This window comes from Alligator mississippiensis, chromosome 3 (assembly GCF_030867095.1).
Source record: "Alligator mississippiensis isolate rAllMis1 chromosome 3, rAllMis1, whole genome shotgun sequence".
Taxonomy (NCBI): Eukaryota; Metazoa; Chordata; order Crocodylia; family Alligatoridae; genus Alligator; species Alligator mississippiensis.
Window position 1 is genome coordinate 140,028,282 of NC_081826.1, and position 22,881 is coordinate 140,051,162.

General features: G+C 39.7%; 2 protein-coding genes across 2 annotated transcripts in view; both read left to right on the forward strand.

Moving 5' to 3' along the window:
- SLC6A19 (solute carrier family 6 member 19) overlaps window positions 1–10,769 on the forward strand; it is a 35,399-nt gene extending 24,630 nt beyond the window's left edge. Inside the window, exons 7-12 of the mRNA XM_006272903.3 lie at window positions 248–376; window positions 1,731–1,887; window positions 3,449–3,653; window positions 6,793–6,952; window positions 8,626–8,788; window positions 10,251–10,769. Coding sequence (XP_006272965.1) covers window positions 248–376; window positions 1,731–1,887; window positions 3,449–3,653; window positions 6,793–6,952; window positions 8,626–8,788; window positions 10,251–10,451 — 1,015 coding nt within the window. The 3' untranslated portion in view covers window positions 10,452–10,769. The remainder of the gene's footprint in view (window positions 1–247; window positions 377–1,730; window positions 1,888–3,448; window positions 3,654–6,792; window positions 6,953–8,625; window positions 8,789–10,250) is intronic.
- A 6,134-nt stretch (window positions 10,770–16,903) lies between these two features.
- LOC106736619 (sodium-dependent neutral amino acid transporter B(0)AT3) overlaps window positions 16,904–22,881 on the forward strand; it is a 57,102-nt gene continuing 51,124 nt past the window's right edge. Inside the window, exon 1 of the mRNA XM_006272902.3 lies at window positions 16,904–17,453. Within this exon, the coding sequence (XP_006272964.1) occupies window positions 17,291–17,453 (163 nt within the window). The 5' untranslated portion in view covers window positions 16,904–17,290. The remainder of the gene's footprint in view (window positions 17,454–22,881) is intronic.

The window sequence follows — 22,881 nt, forward strand, 5'->3', positions numbered from 1 at the left end:
AACAATCTGTTGTAGTGCCTTCCTAATGGAATTTGATACAAGAAGAGAGATACTACATTTATTAGTATCCAGTTTTTATTTAATTGTAACTCTAAATGACAGAATTACTAGTACATTATCAGACAATGTAATAAGAACATATAAACTGTTAGTCTAAATGCTTTGATAATCTTGTTAATTAATTTTTAATAGTGAATTTTGGGGAAATGTTTCATATTCACTGAGATTTCTACCTTTTGACTTACAGTAATAACTGTGAAAAAGATGCAGTGATTATCTCTGTGATCAATGGTTTCACATCCATTTATGCAGCAACTGTCATCTATTCCATCATTGGATTCAGAGCCACAGAGAGATTTGATGCTTGTTTTGACAGGTAAGGTTGCATAAAAACTTAATATAGAGACTTTTGTCTGGCCTGAACAAAAGCAGCTTGGGTTTTCAGCACTCTTAGCTAAATTAAAATTGCTCCATCATTTATTTGAGGGGCACATGATCACACAAAGAGCCATCTTGACATGTTGTGGTGTCATGTCCCATATAAAATCATGTTCTATATATCAAGTTGAAGCCATAACTTCAAAAAATTAAAATCGCATGCAAAACCAATAGCTTATAATAACCTGCTATTCAAATATGTGGGGGGAGGGGTGTTCTAAATATAAGTAGGTAGACCAACTTGACTTTACCAATCTATTGTTTGATTTGCCTTAACTACAGGTAACCTAAAATCTGTTTTATATAGTTCCTTGAGACAATTATTCCAGAAAGTGACGTTCTAGAGGAGTTAGCCATCTAGTCATTGGTACTCCATTTTACTTAATTTTTAAAACAGTTCTTTCAGAAATAAAAGCAGTTAAGATGGCAAAATCCTTTGGCATAAACGTAGTGAGTTGGGAATACACTCTCCCCCCTGAAAGTGCTGGAACAGTAATAATTGTAAAAGTGATATAAACCATTAATCATTCGTGTAATCAGAGATGAGCTAGTGAACACAACTGTGAATTAAGTAAAACCACTGTGATAGAAAATTGGGATTTTTGCCAAATTTGTTTTTGAGAAAAGGAACAGTTTTCACAAAGAAGTCAAATTTCAAATTTCAAGCCCATCAAGGGAATTATTGTTTGGTTTCCTCACATACCCATTCTCATCAATCTACAATCGTGCTGCACCCCAGGAGATATACTCACAATAAGATGCCCAGCCTAAGCATCTTAATCTACAAGTCTTTCATTTGTTACTTAATTTGTTACTTAACTGTGAGGCAGATTTTCATCTCCAGGTCTCCAGATATTTCTGTGAAAAACTGTGTGCGCATATACAGGCACTCCTCACTTAACGACTGAGTTCCGTTCCTGCGACTAGGTCGTTAAGCGAATTGGTCGATAAGCGAGGAGCCGCCCCTTGATACTGCGTGCCTTGGCTTGAGACGCCGCGCTGCCGTTTCCACAATACGTTTCGTACAATACCGACTGCTCGGAGAGCTGGTCGTAAGTCCGCGCGGTCGTTAAACAGGTAGGTCGTTAAGTGAGGAGTACCTGTACTTGTGTCTGTACCTTGCAGGACATTCTTTATTCTGTCCATATCATTCTCTTAGCAGCCCTACATTGCTTATGCCCTTCCTTATAAGAGAAAATTAACTCTTGATAAATTCTCTGAGGATTAAAATGAATCCTGAAGTTGCTTACACATACACATTAACACTAAATCTTTTTATTTTACTTTTGCAGAAATATTCTCACCCTGATGAATGCTTTTGATTTGCCAGAAGGTAACGTAACCCAGGAAAACTTTGGAGAACTACAGAAGTTGTGTAACATGACTGATCCAGGGGCTTTTGCAAACCTTAAGTTTGAGACCTGTAACCTAGAAAGTTTCTTAAATGATGTAAGTTGACATCAGGGATGGAATCTATAGAATTACTACAGGATAAGCTTGCATGTAAGATGCCTAACACCTTCCAATATAAGCAAATTTTATTTTGTAGATTTCATAGACATTAGGGGCTGGAAGGGACCTCGTGAGATCATTGAGTCCAGCCCCCCTGCCAGAGGTAGGAAGTCTGCAGGGATCACATGCTTGCAGCAAGATAAGCATCCAAACACCTTTTGAATTAATCCAGAGTAGGTGCTTGCACCACCTCTGGGGGGAGTCTGTTCCAGGCCTTGGACACTCGGACTGGAAAGAAGTTTTTCCTTATACTGAGTCTGAACTGGCCTTCTAGAAGTTTGTGGCCATTAGACCTAGTTATCCCTTGGGAAGCCCTGGTGAACAACTGTTTTCCCAGATCCTGATTCACCCTCCTTATATACTTATAGGCAGCCACCAAGTCCCCCCTGAGCCTTCTCTTCACCAGGCTGAAGAGTTCCATGTCCCTCAGCCTCTCCTCATAAGGCTTGCTCTCTTGGCCTTTGAACATATGGGTAGCACCACTAAGCCTATAAGTATATTGCTGTTTTTTTCTCCCAAGGTGGAGTACCTTGCATTTCTCTATGTTGAATGCCACCAAGTTTTGGTCTATCCACTTTGCAAACATGTCCAGGTCGACCTGTATCCCCAGCCTGTCCTCCAGTACGACTGCCTTCCCCCATAGTTTCGTGTCGCCTGCAAACTTTGCCAGTCTGCATCTGATGCCTGAATCTAGATCAAAATGATCTTTCCTTTGAGACACCTTTGATCTTTCCTTTAAGACACCTTTATATATCCATTGCTTGCAGCAATGGGGAAGTACTTTTCATTGTCCCAAGAAATTCTATTTGAATTTTGTTGAGTTATAAACTTAAACAACACTATTTCCCCATTACTTATCTCTTACATTCATTCCCCAGAAAAAAATTGGTTGTTTACCAGAATGATAATTAAACACAAATATTCTAAAGTTAGGCTCAGACAGCTGATAAAGCAGGAGCTGCCCCAGACATTGAACAGGTAATGCACGAGAGCTGTGATGAGAGAGAATGAGTGCGGGAATTAGAGAAAGGTTTGATCATATTCTAAAACATGTCCCACTTGGCATAATACATGGGGTAGGAGCTCCCCCCAGCTTCTGGACCAACTCTTCCCCAACACCCATTTCTGGACCCAGATGTCAAAACTCAAGCTCAAAACGTGGTTGCTTTTTCCTTTTACCTAAAGCATATGCCTCTTTGAACCGGTTAGTCTTTAAGGTGCTACCATGTTCTGCCTTTCTGAAAGAAAGAAGTACGAGCAAATTGTTATACACAAGTGTTACATGTAACACGGCTCTCTCTTCTTTTAGAAAAATAAGGAAAAGCTATATTAAAAAAACTTTAAGACTGTAAAATCAATCATCCAAAATTTTATCAAATGATTGAAGAATACAACATATAGCATATTGCATTACCATCTTCAGGTGACATGACCATCCTTTTAAATGCTAAATACTGTCAGTTTCCTGAAAGTTTGACCCTTCTGTAATCTTCTACAGGGAGTTGAAGGAACTGGCTTAGCTTTTATTGTCTTCACTGAAGCTATCACCAAAATGCCTGTCTCACCATTGTGGTCCATCCTCTTCTTTATCATGCTGTTCTGTCTGGGCTTGTCCTCGATGTTTGGAAACATGGAAGGTGTCCTTGTACCCTTACAAGACCTTAATCTCATTCCTAAAAAATGGCCTAAGGAACTTATAACAGGTAAGTGTTATTTTGGGGCTGGACAATTTTTTTCCCATGAATCTAATGTAGTTTGGGTCATCTAAAAGTACTGGCAAATTAAATCAAAGAGTTTTGGCCAATGGAAAAAAAATGGAAACATTGTAATGATGATTTGTTTCGATTTCTTGAAATAGATTTACAAAGGGACTTGGGAATCATTCACAAGACAAAAAGGTGGTGACCTAATTAAGACACTCACCTGGGATGTGGGGGCCCTGACTTCACACCATATCTCTGCCTCAGCAGAAACAGGAACTGAAGTCTCCCAGGGCCTCCCAAGGGAGGGACCTACACTGTATTCTGGGATATGCCTCTCTCAGTATCTCCTGATAAAGATATTTTACTTCTATATTCTATTGTAGCTTAGACCAAAACCCAAGTGCTACCCTTCAAGATTAGTGTTCTATTCACAAGGCAGTTGACTTGCTTTCCATTCTTTTGCTGAATGAACATTTACTTTTGTATGCAAAGTAATGCAAGGTAGAACAATGTCAATGGGAGAGACTGAGAAAGATGTATTCCAGGATTCCTGATGGCTTGTGATTGGGGTACTTCCTTGAATGTCCCAAAGGATCTCACCAGAATTCAGCAAATGTTATTTAGCCTTTGTTGTGTAACCCAGGTTTGTTTATTTAAATGCGTTCTTAATTAACAAATAAAAATGCCCTAGGTGAGTATTTTAAATACAGTGTGAGGTGAAGAATCGGAACCATCATTTTGTGCCTAAATTGTCATGTGGTTCTAGCTATTTGCTTATTACAGAAGTGCCAGAATGGGAGAGAGAGAAGGAAAAGGTGAAGAGGAATTAGATCTTTCATTTGATTCTTTTTCATTCACAGAAAAATCTGAAAAGATTATGCTTTAGGTTAATCTGAGCTTTTAAACTATTTCTTGTTCATCCACTGAACTGAACATTCCATCAGGTAGAAGGTAGGGCAGGGTGGCATCTTAGAGATTAACTGGTTCAGACAGACAGGAGATGCTTCATCAGATGCTATCATCTACCATTACATGCTATCCTGATAGATAATGGTATCTGATGAAGTAGGCTGTCACCTACAAAAGCTCTTGCCTCTCTGAATAACTGTCACCATTTGAAGCAGATCAGCTATGCTGCAATGTGTCATGGAACAGCTGATCTTCTTCAGTGGGAGAAATGCACATTGCCTCTTGTCCTACTTGTTGATGCTGTAGGACAAGGGGTGATGTGTTATTCCAGAGCTTGAGGGGCCTGGCCCTGTGCACCCCAGAAATTCCCAGGTAGGATCAAGCCTCTCAAGCTCTGGGAGTCCCTGCCCAGCTTTTCCCCCTTACCCAGACACATTCCCCAGTGTTGGCACTAGATTTATGACCCAGTCTTGATACCTTGCTCCAGGCAAACCCCACCCTCAGACTGATCATGACTTCTTCCATTTGATAATAGGCAAATTTTGTTGATATGCAGTAATAGCAGATAAGAGTAATGCAGGTAAAGCAAACAAAATAACTCCCCTGATCCTGCTTATCTACAGGTTCCAGGTTTTCACAGAGCGATGGTATACCTGGCCGGCACATGAGCACCACCCTGTGGTTCTCTGCTTGAATGTCAGATGTCAACAGTCTTGGCGGTCAAAAGCCAATGCTGACCCCACCCACCATGGGGTGGGTGAGATGGGCCAGTGGTGTGCCCTCTACCCATGGTGGCCTCAAGATCCCCGCGACTGCTCTGAAAATCCTTCCTTTTATATTCTTTTTTTCCTAATGACACTTCATTTCCAGGTACCATTGATTGGTCTCCCTGCAGTTGTAACATTGTCCACGTTCTGTCCTGTCAGCATAATCCTTTTGTTTCTCAAGCATATTGCATGCATACATCTTAATTTGGTCATTTACCGGTGTCTTAATTTGGGCATGCCCACCCTCCTAATTTGGTTAGCCCACCACAACTAGAAATCCCAGGGGCTTTGCAGCTGGTCATTGTGACTTAATGCTATTTCTGAAGGTCCATTATCTTTGTAATGGAACACTGTACATGTTTTCTATTTCCCAGGATAGATGTGCCTGTTTGCCTGCTAGCTCCAGACACAGTGCCTGCCTCAAAGGCTGAGAATATGGATCTTTGTCACAAACAGACTTTTGCAACCTTTTAACCCTTGCCATTCCCCTGGAACATTGTTGTAATGCAATGTTTACTCTACCTACAGGCCAATTCCTAAAAGCAAATCTCTAAATATCATTTTCTAGCCATCACCCAGGATCTCCAAGGACCCATCTCCTGATCCATCTGGGATCTCCAGGGGTGTGTTTGGGTAAGCAAGGGAACCCTGGCTTTCCCTGATTATCCAGATAGGTCCCTGGAGATCTTGGGGTGGGTCTGAGTATGGATACATGCGGCTCCAGAGATTTCCCTGTATCTGCGTCTTCACATCAGGACCCATGTGGGCTTTTCCTGCTTAAGGAGACACACCATGCCCCTGCAGATCCCAGGGAAAGTCTCTGTAAGTGGGGAACCCTAACTTTCCCCGCTTATAGAGAAGTGCCCCAAGATTCTCCTGGATGCATCTCTGTAAGTGGGGAAAGCTTGGCAGGTGCTCTGGGGGCTTCAAGGGCCCGATCCTGCATGGGAATGCCGGGGGTGTCCAGGACTGAACCCCCGAAGTTCCTAGAGCACCCGCCCAGAGTGACTGGACAGCGTGGGCAGGTTGGGCTGCCTGCATTCTCCTGCCATAGAGCAAACAGACATCCACCACAGTAAAGTGCCTTTGATTTGTGGTTGATGTGGTGCAACAAAGGGTAGGGACATCTATTTGCTCAGTATTTGTGTTGCTATAAAATTTTTTATGGTGATGTGATGTTAGGTGATGTCTGTTTCTACTCTAAGATGCCAACCTGCCTTCCTCCTGACCTCAGACTAACTTGTCTAACGACCTCTCTCTACTCCTAAAAATGAAGTTGTTTGCATAGCCCTTCATTCTAGGCTTTCAACATGTCATCTTTAAAAATTTTGGAGCCGTCTTCAATCTTAAAATTAGTCAGAAATTAACAGTTGAATTTCCTGCTTACTGTCAAGATTTCTAAACATGAATATTGTTGCTTTAGTCCATACCTAAAATAATTTATTTGTCTCTGTTCTTTACAGGTCTAATTTGTGTAGGGTCGTATTTGCTAGCCTTTATTTTTGTACTGAATTCTGGTAATTACTGGCTGGCTCTGTTTGACGGTTTTGCTGGATCCATCCCCTTGCTGATCATTGCTTTTTGTGAGATGTTTTCAGTTGTGTACATCTATGGAGTAGACAGGTATGAAGTACTAGTAAAACTGAGTGTTGCTAGAAATGATGTAGTAACACAAGTGATAGAACTTGCTGTATCCCTGCCCATATCTGCTTTCTAATTGAAGTCCCTTCAATTATGCAAATATAAATTAGCTTTAGTTAAATAATTTAACTGCCTTTTTTAAGTTAGTTCTCAATTAATAGGAAAAAAATGCCAATTTAGGTTTAGTGTTCTTTACTTGCATATTATATAAGAATTTTCAAATCACTTAACAATAGATGATGATCAATCATTCATAAGTAGTCACATACCTATTAAACTAGGTTTCCCAAAGACTGTGAGGGAATAAAATCCTTTAGCAAACAATCAGGCATAGAATATTCTGCATGTGAACTCCATACTTTTAAAAATCAGATGGAGCAATGCAGACATGCAGTAATTAGGTAAACATTATCATGTTTCATTCTAATCTTAAGTGAAGGGATGACCACATAACCCTCAGAGGAAATATACCTGTATTCTAAAGTCTTGATCCAGTGTTAAATACACTGGGCTTTGCTTTACAAATTAACTTTCTGCTTTAAATAAGTAATTTCTGGTAATCAGGGTGAAATTGTAACAGCAATTGAAGTGTTAGAGGAAGCTGTGGTAGAGCAAACCGATACATTTAAAAGTCAATAAGTCACCAGGATTCCAGAGGTTTCATCCAAGAGTTCTAGGAAAATTAAACATTAAATGACTGATCTAGTAACAAAAATATCCAATTGCTTGTTAGAAACAAGCACTCAGTTCTAGCAACTGTTCTAGAGGATTGATAGATAATAAATGCTGTCATGTTTAAGAGGTTCCGGAGGTGATCTAGGGAATTGTAGCCAACTACAATTATAACCAAAGTGACTAGTCGGATTGGGTGAATCTGTAATTATATAAAAGTCACCTGAAGGATTACTCTAACAAAATTTTACTAGATCCAATGCCTGGAAGTTGAAGTCAGGAAATCCCAACAGGAAATAAGGAATATATTTTTAACAATAAGCATAATTAACAAATGGAAAAAGTCACCACAGGCTGTGAATTATCTATCACTGGGTTAGCGATCAAATCAGGATTGGTTTTTGAGGGGTTTTTTTTCTAAAACAGATGATCTAGTTCAAGCAGGAATTAATTCAGGAAAGGCCAGTGGCCTGAACATCACATGCAGCAAACTGTTTCCCTTCAAGCACATTCCCAACCTTAAAACCAGCCTTTTCAAACCCTTAGCAACTTTCAGTCAGCAGCTGAGCCTCTACCTCACTCATATAAAAGGGAAAAATAAAACATACATGATGACAGATTCCTCCAAAATCTATGTTGCATTCATAGCTCTTAAGGCACCTGAATAGCTCTATCGGGATCTTCCCTTCCCCTCCATTCTATGAAATCAGAAACAGTCTGGTGAAATGTGTGTTTCTAAGAGCCTCTTCTGGGCTTTCTTTTGTGAAACTTGGATAAAAAACATATAGCAGAATTGTATAAACATTTGCCTCAATTAGAAAAATGTTTTTAAATGTTATTGTTACCCATTCACATTAGAAAGTTCTGAGAAGTACAGTTAGGTCACCTTGTCATTTATGACTTGTTGACCAATCTTTGAATGTGTTCTCTATTATCACTGTGCAACGCAGTGATGTTTCTAAATATTCTGCTTTTACTCTTAGGTTTAACAGTGACATCGAGTTTATGATTGGACACAAACCCAATATTTTCTGGCAGGTCACATGGAGAGTTGTCAGTCCTCTCATAATGTTAGTTATCTTCTTCTTCTACTTTGTGGTGAAAGTCAACCAAAAACTGCTTTATGGTGTTTGGGATCCTAATTATGTAAGTACTTGCAGCCAAAATATGTATCTTGATTTCCTCTTTTCTCTGGCAGTATGAAATACATCCATCTTCCCCAAGCTGACCACAGAATCCTAGAGAAGTAGGGCTGGAAGGGACCCAGAGATGTCATCTAGTCCAGTGCCCTGCCTGTGGCAAGATAATCCCATTCAACATTTTATTTTCATGACTAGCTTGTCGCAATGCATATAATGGAATATAAAAATGTTAGCACTTAGAGAGAGGATGTTGCTATTCCAACTTCAGCCATTAATGTCTGGAAATTGCTGGAGAGTGATTGCTTGGTAATTTTGCCTATGAGAAGAGGAGGACTGGGAAAAAAAGAAAAAAGATCCTTCTGTGAGATAGGATTAAAACAAGAGCCTTTGAATTGATGCCAATTGCACTGTATGGACTGCAGAGGAATTTGTCATGTAACACCCTGTCAGTGTTCACAAGACATCTATTAGGTCAGATTCTGAACCCAGTTTTCAGTGTAAGCTCATAGGATATACAGTGAAGTTACTCAGATTTTCACTTATAATTATGATCAGTATCTCCCCCTGCTTCCACCTCTGCAGGTCTTGTGTTTATTATATATTAATATTTGCTCCCAGGAAAAGCTTTTGGGATATTACCTGAGGAAAGACCAATTTCAACCTGAACGACATAGGTCTTGGAACATATGGAACCTAGTTTTTTTATAGTGGACTGTAGCAGGACTAAACACCATGCACCCCTCAGGGTAACACTGTGGCTTGTGCCCCTGCAAAGGCCCCAGCAAAAGATAGTTGTTGTGGGAGGCTTCATCACATTGGCAGGTGTGCAGCAAGCACCTTACTCTAATGCAAATTCAGCCCCTTTCCTCTTCCTACCTAACTGGGCCACAAATCACAGCCACTTTCTTCAGCTCTAGTATTTATGCATCCAGACAGTCCTAGGCTTAATATAAAACCTGCAAAGCTCATAAAACCCATCCCTTTTCACTGCAGGAAGAATGGTTCACTGTAAAGTGCAGTAAGTCAGAAATTGCTGTGAGCTAGTGGATCACAGCCAGGCATTCCCATGGTCTAAGCCTAGCTAGGCCAGCACAGCTTAGTTTGAGAGAACGGGCAAAGCACTCAGCACCCCCTTTTTCTCCATTTTATTACCCGAAAGTGGTCCAGTAAGTATGTATCTTATAACAATGTGGGGAGGATTACTCAATTAATATATGTAAAGTGCTCTTAAGATGCTAAATAATAGTACTATAGAACCCAATGAAAGTATAAATGCTATTCATAAAAAGCTGTTATATCCTTTAAGCACAAACTGCTAATATTCCCTTGTCCTTTCAGAGTTAGAATATTGTTACATGCAAATTACTGTCACAGTTCTATTTTTTTTCTGTGTTAGAGTTCAATATGTGATGTTTTTATATATTTTATTTGCTACAAATTTCTGACATGACTGTTCATTTTCACAGGAAGAGTTCCCCAAAACAGAGAAAATTGGATATCCTGGTTGGGTCTATGCCATCATTGTCATCCTGGCTGGAGTGCCTAGTCTGGTCATCCCTGTCTTTGCCATCTATAAATTCATCCACAATTACTGTAGAAAGAAACGGGGTCTTGTTGGCTCAGCTTCTGAGCCCTCTATGAATGGAGAGTTGAAGAACCCCGCATAAAAACATTCCAGAGAAGTGGGGGATAAAAGACTTTGTTAATGAGGAAAGGAAATACAAATTTTTAAAAGCCATGATTAGTTTCATCCCAATGTGGATAATGATGTGAGGTTTCAAGGGAAACGATGAAGCGAAGAGATCCCTACAAGGACAGATATGACTATCCAATTGTTCAGGCTCCAACAACAATGCCATATTTATCCCAACTTGTCTTGCACAGTCATTCATCTTTACCATACATGGCACTGTGTTGCACGAAGTCATTGATGTATTTTCATCAAGCAGAAGTATTAGAATATTTAATTAAAATATTTGGAAGTATGTAAATGATATTTTACTTTACTATAGCTCTGGGTATTTTATTAACAGCCCCTTTACTTCCTACTTGCCAGCAGAGAGCTCTTCCAGCTTCTAATCAGATAGGAGAGGGAGTGACATAATGAAGTAGCAGCAGTAGCTCAGGAAAGGGCAAAATCTGCCTGCATTAGCTCCTGCTGAACAGAAAGTGCTGAGGAACACAATCCACTTGCCCAAGAGTTCTGTGATGGCAGAAGAGCTGAGATGGGAGAGGAATCTTACCCCTTGTCCCTAACCATCAAGGTAGGTAGCACCAGGACACTTGCATAGCTGGACACTGCTGCTGCCAAGAACACCACGTCCCATGGGGGCCAGCTTTTGAGATCAACCTTCATACTACATTCCTGGCCTTGGTGCGCATAAACAGGAGCAAGTCAGTGCGGCATGCTTAGGCATTGGCACTGCAAAGCATTTTCATCCAACTGTCCTGTTACATCCAATGATGCTACGGGTCTTTTACCAGGTATGGAGACTAAGACATGGTTGTTCTTAACTATAAGCAAGTCTATTGAACACTAACAGTTACAATTCTAAATCAAAAGTAAAGCGTTCTCAGCAGTTACTATTCTAATACTATAGCTAGTCAAAAGCAAAACCCTGAGATATTGCCAACATGACTTCACTGGTTGATCAGGCTGTGTGAGCTCTTCTTTGGGGCTCCTAGCCCCTGCATCTGATGCTTGTGCAGGATCTTGGACTGGTGACTGGATCTCTTCAGGCTTCCTTCAGGAGTGTTCTGGAAAGGGGTTCCAATTCCTTTACTTGTATACCTTATTGTTACTATGTTTCTTATCATATAATTAGCTTAAGTCATTCCCTATAATGCATATTAATAAGCTTATTTCCACTTGCCATATATGATTGACTGGAATTTTCCAGCCATAGGTACTTTTTCTCATTCTTACGTAGGAGCTAGTTCTGCTACTGATTGATTCTCTTTTTCCAAGCCAAATTTCCTTATTTTGGTTGGCCAACTTCTTGTTTTGATTTTGGTCACCTAAACAAGGTATTTCTAGACTTCCTCTTCTTCGCCAAAAACAGGTCATAGTCCAGGTGATCCTCATATCAGATCTCATTGCTGAGTTGCAGCTGTTCAAAGCCAAGCTAATCTGCAGCAGAACGTACTTGTGCTTATGCTAAGTGCCAGAGTTAAAAACCCAGGCACAAAGGCCTCTAGATCCCAACAGTCCCTTCTTCCTACAAGTAGCATTTTACAATGAATATTTTAAAAAAGAAATGACCAAGAATAATCTGATTCATTCCCAAAAATATCCCAATAAAAAAAGCATAGGTGTGCTATAGGCAGCCAATGGAGTGAGGCTATGGGGAACTGTATACTGAATAGATAATTAGGATTATCTATTTCAATTGCTGTTTACTTGTTGTGTAGCTAGTTCTGATAACTTTTCTTTGCTCCAAAACTTTCTTGCCTTCTTCCTATCCTTTAAATGACTACTTTAATAATGTAATCGTTATTTTATGACTCAGTCAGATGACGGTGTGTTACAAAAGTAGATGCATTCCTGACCTTTCAGAATGTAAATAGGATGGAATAAAATCAAACTTAGCTCCACCTAGAACTGCAGTTGGTGGAACAGAATCTGTTCCTTACAATGGCATTTTACAAAATTATGCATGAAAAAGATATTTCTGACTAGCATTAAAGCATATATTTTAGCCAATTACCAACAGAAGTGGCTTACTTCAAGACATGATGAATTCTTCACCACTTGGAATTTTTAAAGCAAGCCTATATGACTTTTTTAAAAGACAGGATATAGCTCACATGGAAAAATAGGCTTGATGCAGAAATTGCTAAGAGAAGGGTAGGGATTAGAGGCAAAGATTTTTGTGAGCAATAGTTGTTATTGGAGGAACTGCATGGTTGGGATAGATTTAGGCAAGCTTTTGAGTGCAATGTGTTCTTCTTCAGTGCAGGGGTGTTTTTGGACCTGTGATATGCAAGCCAGATTAGATGATCGTCATGACATCTTCTGGCCTTACGAACTTGTTTCCCATTGCTACAGCTACGTAAGCCCCTAAAAACTCTATTCGGTACTAGGAAACTCCTGTTATTTTGATGGCAGGTAGAAAAAATGAGCAGGTAGAAGTGCCAAAAAAGCTCCACTAAAGCACCTGATATATATAGATGTTGAGCAAACTGGGTCCAACTAACATGATGCCTCTTCTGGGCATGCACTGGGCTCAGCATGGGAGCACACCAAGTTTAAAATAAAGAGATTTTTTTAAAATATCTGTAAGCAGCCCATCACATTAGTTTAATACAACTATTCTAGATTCTGTTCTGATAGACCTAAGAGGCTTTAGTGAGAGTTGGGTCTCATGAAAAATATGTGCTGAGTTCAGGTACCCAGAGACATTATATTATATATTTAAGAAAAACAACTGTCTATGCAACTGAATACTTTTCTTGATGCAGTACATGAAACATCCATTCAAGTATTACTTCTGCAGGTTTCTGTCCATTCTAAAGTAATAAACTTATTTCTTCTCATCATTTTATTATTTGTGTCTCTGTCATGCTTAGGACTCCTTATCATGGGCCAGGACACACCATAATAAGTAAAGGTACAGAATGAAAAATAGGTCACTGCCCCAGATAAGCTAAACATAAGACAAGAAACAACAGATGGCTATTAATGCACAAGGGAGTTCAAGGAATCAATGCAATATTATTGGTCAGCCCAAAGGCAGTAGTCATAGCACATCAGCAGCCACATCTGCACTGACTTCCATTAGCTTTCCAAGTGCAATTCGAGGTCCTGGTTTTGACCTAGAAACCCCTAAGCAGCCTGAGCCTTACATACCTAATGGACTGCTTCCTCCCTCATATTGTGATCCTGAAGATCAGCCTCTTGAAGCTCCACCTGTACCCCATGTTCACATGATGAAAATATGTAGGAAGTCATTTTCTCAATAGTCACTCTTTAACTTTGGAATTCCTTCCCCTTTGAGGCCCATCAGAGTCCAAACCTGGACATCTTTTGGAAGCCTTGTAAGACATTTTTAGTTGGGCAGGCTTTTAGCAGGTGGGGGCTACATTTGGGGGTTTGTTTGAAGAACTATTTCATCATTTATTATTGTATTTTAATTTTTTATCTGTTTTTATCACAACTTTTTTTTATTGTTAGCTGACCGGAGCTTTTTGGTGGAGCAAAAATTATTTATTTGTCAATCAAATAAATAATTATGATGTTGTCTTTAAGCATCAAGGAAAAAGACAGGTCTAATGAGGGATTCTAATGAAGTTCTAATCAAGGTGGGGAATGAGGTAGCTTTGCAGATGCTTACAGATGACTTATCTGAAGCAAGAGGAGAGATGCAATAGAAGGTACAAAAGTTTCAGAATTACACCTTTCAAAGCACCACTGTAATTGAGTAATAACAAAAACAAATGTACCAGTAACATAGTAAGTAACACAATGAGCATGTTACCTACAGGTTATTAGATACCTGGAAATGTATCTAATAACCTGTAGGTCACATCCTGAACTACAGGACCTCAAAAATATGAGATCTTTCACTGTGGAAACCATGGCAGCTACAGTCCCCTTTGCCAGGTATGTGGTCAGATGCAGACTGGATATTTATTTGTCAGCCTGGGGAAGGGACTGTTAGGAAAGCCCTATGTCTCCCTAGCTACTGCTGCTTCTCAAGTCTTGCCACCACAGATAGAGATGTTTTCAGTATCCAGTACATAATACAGCCCAATCTGTTGCCCAGAAAATGTTTTCCATGGTACAAAGTTCTTCCGAGACCCATCAGACCACAAGAGATCAGTTCTATGATCTGTGTTTCAGTAGTCACACACATCTTGCTTATCAGAGTAACCCTGTTCCTCATTTTGTTTTTTGACTTGCTGAGACTTGTTCAAATGCAATTTAAACATATCTAGCTTGACCAGGGATTTCCAAGGAGCCTTGTGCAAACCCATGCTAAGTAGCTTCTAGGATGCATCTCTGTAGCAGGCTTTATGCTTGCTGGGGCAAGTATAAGGAGCCAGTGAAGTGGCATCAGGTGTCTGCCCCAGAGGCGATGGAGGGTGATGTGCAGGGGGCTGAGTCAAGCAGGAAGGGAGTGTGTGGAACTGGGGAGGGTGGATTTAGAAGTCATGGATCTCAGGACTGCTGTGTCTGGCTGTTGAAGTCTAAGCCTCAGCCTAGAGCTTCATTTATGGTGGCTCTCACCTACTTCCAATGGTGTTGTGGCAGGAGCACATATTTCTCAAGGGAAATGTCCTGCAAGTACAACACCAATGGAAGAGGAAGGCATCTCTGGTTCTTTCCCCATAGAAGAAAACCCTGCTTTTTCATTCTCTGAAGTGACACTGAGATACTGTCCTCTGAGCAGCGCTATGGCATAGATACAGGGTCATCTGCTGGCCCAAGGACCTAGGGAATGTTGATGTTAAAAGTCATTGTGGATGTGATTCAGGGGCAACTCTGGGAGAATGGATGGGTGGGGTCCTTGGATATGCTGAGCTTCTGGCCAGGAAAAAGAACAGTTTTGCGAGTGTACCTGTAGCCTCCATCCTTCTCCACCCCCATCTCCCAAGTCTCCCCTTCTCCCAGCATAGAGCTGACCAGCCCCAGGAGCTACTGTCAGAGCTACCGCATGCCTGCTGTGGACCCAGACAGGTCTTTCAACTTGTGATGTGCTGGAGCTAAACAGCTGTCATTCAACGGGACAGGGAAGTCAATCACCCTGTCCAAAGAGGCTGTGAGGAATGTTGAGGGGCTTCCCAGCCAGAGTAGGGACATGCCCATGTATCCTTGCTCAGCATTTTAGTTTTTGATGCAGGTATCTTTGCACTTTCTGCAAAGGCAGTTCATTTCATGTTCTCAGAGTTGCTTATGGGAGACAACATTGTTTTCCCCATCCTGTGGCCTCACAGGACTCCAGTAAATATATGATTGTCCAGGATTCAGTAGGCAATGCCACTGGTGTCTCCAGATGGTGTGCTGACTTTGGCAGCTTGGGCACTCTGAAGTGCTTCTGAAACCACTCTGGGCTTCTTACTGAGAGAATAAACCTCCCTGGACAGCACAGAATTGCTCCTGAGCCTTGACCTGTTAGCTTGAGGAGAGCAACAGCTCAGTCCCCTTCAATGAGAAATAGGACCTTGGCCAAAGTGGTAATTTCAAGCAGCAAGACAGTTTATTAGATGGTATATTCAGCACATGGCCTGAAACTACTTAAAATGCAAGTTAACAAGAAACTTGGGCAAGCAAAGGGCAAAAAAGGTGTTTTCACTCACTCTCCAATTTAACAAAACATGACCCTTGATGCACACAGCTGTTACATTCCTCGGTAACTATTTAATTAACAGTAAAACCAGACACTTTGGGATTCATTGACAGGCAAAAGGATGATTAATCTTTAAGGGATATGATGAAAGACCATGGACCAGATTCCAACCTCTCTTCTCAGAAACAGTGACTAGAATCCAGATGTAAAGTGTTTGTTGGTGATATTTATTTTATTATTTTTAATTTGGTTAATAGTTAGCATTTTGATCGTATTAAATATTTTGATTTGTTTTCTAAGTTCAAGGCTACTACTCAGTAACTTGGTCCTTTCTTGGTAATTTAGTGCAGAATTATTTTTCTAATTTGTTAAACTATAGAACTGGAGTACTAAGAAAGTGACTGAAGTATTAAATAAATCGTATTTTTTAAATGTCTGCAAAATATATTAATCCTCATATACTGCATCTTTAAAATACTTTGAAACAGACCTAAACATAACAAGAGGCAATGGGAAGTTTGACTGTGTAAGGACTGAGAGATCATGTCTGTCATGTGGGGGAATGTAATGTAACATAATGTAATTATATATTCAACTATACAATGTCTTGTGGACAGGGCAGAAGAACATGGTGCAACAACTGATAAAATTGTTTAATTTCATTTTTCCTTGCACATATTTCAATTTCATTTTCTTCCAAAAGCTGATGTCATTGGTTAACCTTTTAACTTGGTATTAAGAAAGGATAAACTTACCAGTACAAAAATTATTTAACTCGTGGCTTTCTCAGAAAGAAACATTTCATATAATATTGCAGTATTACTGTAAGCTGGATGTTGCAAAGTTCCTTTTGATTTGTGTTTGGTGACACACAACTTTTGCAAATTATCTGAGAACAAACAGGTTTAAAAAAAATGTACATGCACAAAGAACTATTTAACCCTCAGTTACCAATTAACACTATAGCTGTGTATTCGCTAACTATAGAAGGAAATTACACAAAAAGCAAAAGGGGTAAAACTTTGTCAATATAAATTGTGTTTTTTACACTGATGCATTCTTTTGTGTTACATAGAGTAGAAAGCTCCTCCCATTTCCCCAGAATTCCTCACTGTCCTGTATAAAACGTGTAAGAAAACCAGGTTTCAAATTCTATTAATTTTTCTTCATCATTATAGAGAAGAACAGGAGTGGTAAAAACATTGTACTTTGTAAGGATGCCCAAAGCTCTACCAGTGGGTATGCTTCCTGAAGTTCTTAAAGAAGATGACAGACCAAAGTGGGACAATAAATTCCAGTATATTTTAAGCTGCATTGGATTTGCTGTTGGTTTGGGAAACGTGTGGCGATTTCCATACTTGTGTCAAATATATGGAGGCGGTAAGATTTAAATAGCGCTTTTGCTATGGAATTAAATACACAGTTCCAACTTACCATATTAAAGAATGATTGAGCAGAGAAGACATGCTTTTAGATCTAATTATACTTTCATTTTTTAATATTCATATATTATCTGCTGTTTTTCAACTATTGAGTAGAATAGATTTCTGTATGTGAAAATCGTATTTTTTTAAAAGATATAATGATTTAAGAAATAACCATAAACTAACAATAATGATGTATGGGGGAAATCAAAGCTAGCATATCCTGCAAACAGTTTCTTATTATTATCGTTCCAACAGAAGAACAATAAACTACTTTATAGTTTAAAAAACTATAGTTTTTATACATATATAGTTTTACATTTATAGTTTTATACATATATACTTTTTACACTTTATAGTTGAATTTTAAAAAGTGATACATTGGATAAGTCCCTGGAAGGCCTGGTAAGCCAGTATTCCAAACATTTGAAATTGGAGCTTTCCTTTAAGAAAATCATATCAATCAATCCCACCAGTCACTCTGCGTGTCAGTAAAAATCCACCCCTATTTTAGAATTTTAAGTAAATGACATTAAATTGTGTTTTTAAAAGAATTTCTACATTATTAAAAATGATGTTTCTTCACTATGGTGTTAAATTTTAGAAAGCAGGTTGGCAAAGGTAATTGTGTTGTCATAATGTACCTACTCAGACATGTTTCACTTAATACGGTGTTCTGATTAAGAAATGTGTATTGTATGAAAATAAAGTGGCATAGCTTAAATGATTAAAAACTAAATAACTAACAGAGCTCAAAAAGTAACAATAAATAAGGAATTATCAGAACTGCAGTAATTTCAACTGGAGTCTTACAGTAATCTAGTCTTGATTCAGTGCTACTCAATATCTATCAAGGAACTGGAAAAAATTTCAAATGAATGCCCGTTAAAGTCTGCAGGTTACAAAAAACTTAATGGAGCTGTAAGTGAAAACAAGTCAGTTCTACAGGTTGATGTGAACTGTTTGGCAATCTAGGTTTGCCAAACTAGGTGCACTTTCACAGAGCTAAATAGGAGCCAGTCTACCTAGAAACCAAGAACATAGTCCCCAGTTAAATCATGGTGGAATTTTAGATGGCAGAAGTCACTTAAGTGAATCGGTAGATAAATGACTGAACATCAGCTTCTAGGACAACATGGAAGGTAAGACCCACTGCAATGAACAATGGGTATATAAGCAGAGGAACGGGGGCCAAATGGAGGGAAATGTTATTACCATTCTGAGCAATCTTAGTGAGACCATTTTTGAAAGGGTGTGTGCATCCTTTAAAAAGCAGAATGGAAAAAATGGAAAGGATGCAGAATTCTTCCAAGAATAGTTCAAGAATGGTTCAAAATCTGGGACACTTGCCTTGCAATGAAAGAGTTAGAGAGTTTGGTCTATTTAGCTATGGAAAAAGACTTAGGGAAAAATTCAGATTCCCTCTCCTCCGTATACGCATATCCCACCACCTGTGACTCCAATTCGGATGTCACACTGCCTACAAATTAGGTACCTAGTACCAGGAAGGTGATTCCCAGAAACAGGGTTAAGCATTTATATTCTCTACAGGGACTTGCCAGGGCTCCTCACCACCACTTGAGGGGAGCACAGCTCCTCTGTTTCCAGTTGCTGATGGAAGCCAGCTCTTTTAGGTTTTGAACAAGCCCAAGGATTTCAGCTTTTTAGAATCTAGTCAATACAGGTCTTGATGTCACTCACTATAAACAACTGTTCACACAGATACTCCAAGGACTTCAGCTATTTAAAAATAAGTGGATACCAGATCTGAACCAGAATAAACCATAGGAAACTATGCAACCAAAGCACTCTTCATTTTGAAGCTTGACAGCAAAGTGCAATACCACTGCAAAAATAGCTCTTGGACAAAACTCCAAACCTTCTCTTGTCATACCTGGCCAGAAAGTCCCTCCTCCTCAGACCTCCACAAAAGTCATGGTGAATACTAATCCCATCATGACCTTTGCCCATTTTATCTTCCACCATTTAGTATCCTTATAAACTTTACAGTTTTGGAAAGGAAGGTCAGTGCACAGAAAATCTGATTCACCTGGCACCTAACATTCAAACTTTTTTTTACCTCAAAACAGTTGAAAAAAACACAAATAGTTCCCACTGCACTGACCACACATAACAATATGGGTATGCATATAAGGGAAACAGTTCTCAACTATCCAAAACATGCACACCAATAGAGACATGAAGATTGGCAGCACACAAGGATGTTACACAGAACACAGATAGCATCAGTGGAGTTACAATTATAAGAATGCACAATAAAAAGAAGTAAAATGAAGAATGGCAAAGAGATGGTTGATATGGAAAGGCTGTTTTCCCTATCTCATGGCACAAGACAGCCAATGAAAGTGATAACACCAAATTAAAAAGTGTAAATGGAAATGTTTTTTCAGTAAGTGCATAATTAGATTGTGGAATTTGTTGCGATATTAAATGTCACTGGGGTCAAGAACTTAGTGACATTCAAATAAAAAGATTCCATGTTTATATGATTAACAACAAGAATATCCAGAGCTGTACCAGAGTTATTTCCAACAAAAATTTGGAAGGGATACAAAACATCTTGTTGCAAGATTTACACCAGTGATTGTCAATCAAGGTGCTACAGCACCCTGGGGCACCTTGACATCCTTTCAAGTGTACTCCAAGGTGCTACACAATGGGCGCACCTACACATGCCCCTGGCTGTGCATTTGGTACTGCACAGTCCCAGTGGCGCACAGTTATGTTTAGACACTACATTGCCATAGTGACAAGCTAAAGCAGCATAGCTCATTGCTAAGGTGACATAGCATCAGTGTCACAGGCTATGTTGCTTGTGCCTGCCAATGCTATGTTGCTGTAGTTCATCACTGGGTTTGTGTGAATCCAGGATATCCAGGGGCCACAAAAACCCACAGAAAAAAAAAAAACTGATGCAGTGCATGCTTGGGCAGCGCACCCTTGCAGGACAGAGAACACCGGACTGTGCAGTATGTGGCACTGCAAACTTGCTTACAGCACCACATACCGCAGAATTGTGCCCATCTGGACATGCCCAATGTGTGCAAACATGATTCAAAAGATAAACCCAGAGATTTTAAATAGGAATCCATAGTGTTATAAACATTCTGACTTGTTATGGTCTTTCTGAGTTCTTTAAACCAGAGCTCCTCTCACTTTGGTTGTATCACTTTGAGAAAGGGACCAGAAAAGGCCACAGGTAGTCAAAGCATGATGGACTTTGTGCTTCTTGTGCATTTGACACACCCAGGAACACTTACTTTGGAAAGCAAAAATTACAGACATTAGAGCAAATCATGAAAATTATAATGAAAAAAAAAAGATGATTATTTGGCTTATCAAGGTTTTTTCTTCTTACTAATATGGAACAAGACTGGTTTGGATTTTCCAAAGCACATACATGATTTAGAAGCAAAAGTCCCATTGACTTTCAGTGGTTCAAGAGTTTGAGTTCCAGTCGGATGCTTTGGAAAATTCCCTGAGCAAGGAAGAGTACATGAGATTCATTAGCCCATGTGAAGTCCTGAGTGACACTGTGCCTCCGAGCCTGCCTTTACTGGGGATGTACATACCAGTGCAGGAACACCAGTACAAATGTCCAGTGTAGACGCAGTGTACCATAATTTGAAACTGGTACAAAGAGGCCTGAAACTGAATAGTTTCCGCTGTATTAACCACAGCCTCACAAATGGCTTGTGTCTGGGTTTTATCCAAGTGTTTAGAAAGATCAGAGACTGTATTTTGCTTCATCTCTAGGTGCTTTACAAAACAAGCAAAGACTGATATTTCTGATTGTGTCAGTTGCTTCTTATCAGACCCCTGAACCTAATTCATGGCACATTAGTGTTATTTAGTAACTTGGCTTAACATGCTCAGCTCATGCAACCAGAGATAAAGACGTAATAGCAGCTCTTTTGCAACTTATCACTCTTGGCTGTTACCGATTATTTGGATTTATTGCCTGCGTTGAGCCAGTTATTGACACTGTAGGAGTAATGGATATGGAGGTTGCTTGCCAGAGAAAAGGAGGCAAACAGACACACTCCCAGGTAACTGAAATTGTAAAATAGTTTTTTAAAGAACTACTTATGTACTTTAGCACGTAAAATAGACATTCAAATAAGTTTTTTTCTCATCAGTTTACATAGCTGTTTGGGAAATTACAGTATTTGGCAAGACTTAATGATTTTAATAGCAACTGGCTGCGGTGTTTTATTCCTGGTGGTAGTGTACTGTAGGTATGCTTGGCCAAAACAAAGGCCCTTAGTCCAGACATTTGACACTACAGGAAGAATTAAAAATAGATTAACTATGACAAATAACAGTTTTATTATAGAGGAATAAAACCATATTGGTTTTAACCTGGCCATTTAAATCCCATCAGGAAGACAGAGCTAAATTGTTTGCTCCCTAGGTAACAGTTTAGATAAAGCCTCATTTACTGTCTTGAAGATGTTGAACTGGATACCAGAAGAAGCAAAAGGGGCCTAGAATAAAATAAACTCCTACCATGATAAGCAGGAAAATGAAACCTGCATATACATACAGAATATGCATATATTAAAAATACTGTAAAAGATATACATTTTGCAGACCAAAGAGTATCTCACTTCTTACCAAAAAGTAGAAATGTGCTACAAACAGTAAGAATTATGAAGGGAACAAAAAACATTTGGCTAAAAAAACTGAGAGTCAACAAGACATCAGATGATAGTCTTGAAGCTGAGATATTGCACCTTACCTTTAATAGTCATTGGATAAAATGAAAAGAGATTGGAGGGGAAATGTCTGTTGTTTTGAAGCAGGATCATGGATGTTGCTTCCTTCCAGAGCAACAGCTAAGAGAAAGAACAGACATCACCTGTTGTCACATCTGTGCAGCCATAAACATTTTTATGGCGGCACAAATGACGAGCAAATAGACATCCCTATGCTATGTTGCACCACATGAGTGGTGTGACAAAAGGCAGTGTAGAATAGTGTCTCTTTATTGCAGTGGACATCTATTTGCTCTGTGGTGGGCGAGCATGGGCATCTCCAGGCCTGATCCTGTACACCCCAGAATGCCCAGGCAGAATTGGACCCCTCAGGGCTCTAGGAGCACCTGCCCAGCTTTCCCTACTTACAGGGAACCTCAGGGTGCCTTTCTATAAGTGGAGAAAGTCAGGGTTCCCTGCTTACAGAATTGAACCCTGGGATCTCCAGGGGCACATCTTCATAAGCAGGGAAAGCCTGCATTGGTCCTAGCATGGAGGCACAGGATGCAAGGAAGCCCTGGCACCCTGTGTCACCATGCTGGGACCCACACTGGATCCCATAGTGACCTGTGCTTCACATGGAGGCACAGGTCAGCACGGTTACAA